Source organism: Acanthamoeba castellanii (assembly GCF_000313135.1).
Source record: "Acanthamoeba castellanii str. Neff unplaced genomic scaffold scf7180000083670, whole genome shotgun sequence".
Lineage (NCBI taxonomy): Eukaryota > Discosea > Longamoebia > Acanthamoebidae > Acanthamoeba > Acanthamoeba castellanii.
The window spans coordinates 7,174-9,353 of NW_004457426.1; the positions used below are offsets into that span (position 1 = coordinate 7,174).

Consider the following 2,180-nt stretch of genomic DNA (forward strand, 5'->3'; position numbering starts at 1 on the left):
TGCTGGCCATGCTCTCTGGGGCCTACCCCCACCCCAGGTGGCAGGGGTGGCCCAACTGGATGGGCACTCAATCTTGAGCAGCACTATTGCCTGTGCCATGGCTTGAGGTTGATGATGATGAAGAAGGAGGCAACACACAGGGGCGTTGCTGTTGTCTGGTGCCCCTCCAAGGGGAGCAGGTGGAATCAGAACATTGGGGTGAAGTGTTTGGTTGGTTGGATGTCATGGTGGCAGGGAACTTCCAACCTCCACCTGTCATCTGGATCACATTGATGAAATGTGTTTGGCATTCTCCATTGAGGGCTGAGCCCTCAAGCACCTGGAACACATGGAAGGTGTCATCACTGGTGGCCTTGCAAAGCCAGAGCTCATCTCTCTGGTTGACCAGGCGGCATAGGGTGAAGAGAGTGACCAATGTGATGTCCTCAATCATTTCAACTGTCTCAAGGGAGCCCTCTGCTCCAAGGAGGCAGAGGTGTAGGACAGTGAGTACTATCTTGTAGATTTCACATATCCCTGTAACATGGGTGCAATTGTCCTTGGAGAAGCCACAGCTGTTGTTGCTTGGGAAGGAGCAGTGTTTGCTGATGGCTGTACCCAAGACTGACTTGCAGATTGAGTTGTAGATGGCCTGAAGATCCTTGTGGTGTGGGTCAAGGGAATCCAGTGCTGAGGCCCCAGTCGTGGGGGGCACTGGGGGTTGCGCGTGGGCTTGAGCAGGGGCCGGTGTTTGACGAAGCGGTAGAGCCTGTGAGGCAGAAGGTTGAGATGAGCCAAGGTTCAGAGCCAGCTCGCACTCATCTTCCTCAGACTTGAGTGACAACTGCCAAAACTGAAGTTGAGCCATAGACTTGACTAGACTCATTACGGTAGCTCGTAAAGAATTCAATTTGTCTGACCTGGAGTCGATCTCCATAGCCGACGGTGCAGGCGAGGTACAACTACGCTACGCGATACGAACCGACGAGAAAGAAGAGAAGAGCCCCGTTCCGGGACTTGTTTTACTATTTAATTATTTTATTGTTGTAGACATAACAAATAAAATAAATAGTAAAACAAGCGGAAGTGTCCTCCGACTTGAAGGTAACTCATTTACCGTAGGTAAGCCATTCATGGCCACGGCGACCATATAGATGACGACAACAGGTGGTGACCAACAACGGAGAGGAGTGCCTGAAGACACTGAGGCAGGAGGAGGGCGGAGAGAAGGCGGGCGGGCCGTTCGATGTTATCCTGATGGACTGCCAGATGCCCGGTTCGTGCGGCTCTCTCCGCCTCCTGTGTTGCTCGAACATTCCACACGTTCCTCACGCACACGACCGTGATCTTCGCAGTGATGGATGGATTCGAGGCTACCCAACGCATCCGCGCCATGGAAGCTGACGCCCAGCCGCTGGGCTCGCCGCGTGGCACGCGGCCTATCGTGGCTCTCACCGCCTCCGCGACCAAGGTGCGTTTGTCAACCGACCGCCACCGTAGACTTTAACTGACTTCACAGCTCGTCTACGCACGCGCAGGAGTATGCACGCCGGTGCCTCGAAGCGGGAATGTCGGACGTGTTGTTCAAGCCGGTCCGTCGCGAGGCCCTGGCGGCGGCCCTTCGCAAATGGGGCACGACCGTCGCGGTGTCGGCGCCTCGCCCGCAACCCTGAAGCTGCGGGATGTCTCGGCGAGGCAATGCCGCAGTCGCTGTGCGAGCAGCGAGAAATAGTGGATTACTCGGACGAGTTAGAGCGCGCTCGTGCGGACTGTCCTGGTCGTAGTTGGAGGCGACCAAGGGTGACACCACCTAGTCACCTGCCGACTTCACGCTTGTCATCATCGAGATGACGTGAGGCCCTTTGTTCTTCTCCGCCACCGCACAAGGCACGATGTCGGCGCAACAGAAACGGAACTTGTCCACCTTGGTCCACACGTGCTGCAAATCGCCGCCAAAATTTCCGCACGAAAGAGCACCGGTTGAGCTGCGAGCAAATTACAGTGAAGGAGAAGGCGAGAAGAAGCTTCGATCTCAACGCACTACTTTCCAACTGCCGCCGAGCTGAGTAGACCAGAAGAAACGACGGACTCAAGATGGCGGCAGCACAAGGAGGCTTCATCTCGTCGTACATCGATCTCTCCCCGAGCTCCTCGCGAGAGTTTCATTCGGCAGCATCTGCTGATGGAGATGCGGATTCGCT

The 2,180-nt window shown here is 55.6% G+C and overlaps 1 protein-coding gene across 1 annotated transcript; it reads left to right on the forward strand.

The window, feature by feature from the left end:
* Nucleotides 1-1,336: 1,336 nt before the first annotated feature.
* ACA1_307130 (sensor/response regulator hybrid protein) lies at nt 1,337-1,652 on the forward strand (the record flags this gene model as incomplete). Its single annotated transcript, XM_004338452.1, has 2 exons — nt 1,337-1,450; nt 1,518-1,652. 2 exons carry the CDS (start codon nt 1,337-1,339, stop codon nt 1,650-1,652), a joined length of 249 nt encoding a protein of 82 aa, XP_004338500.1.
* Nucleotides 1,653-2,180: the final 528 nt, after the last annotated feature.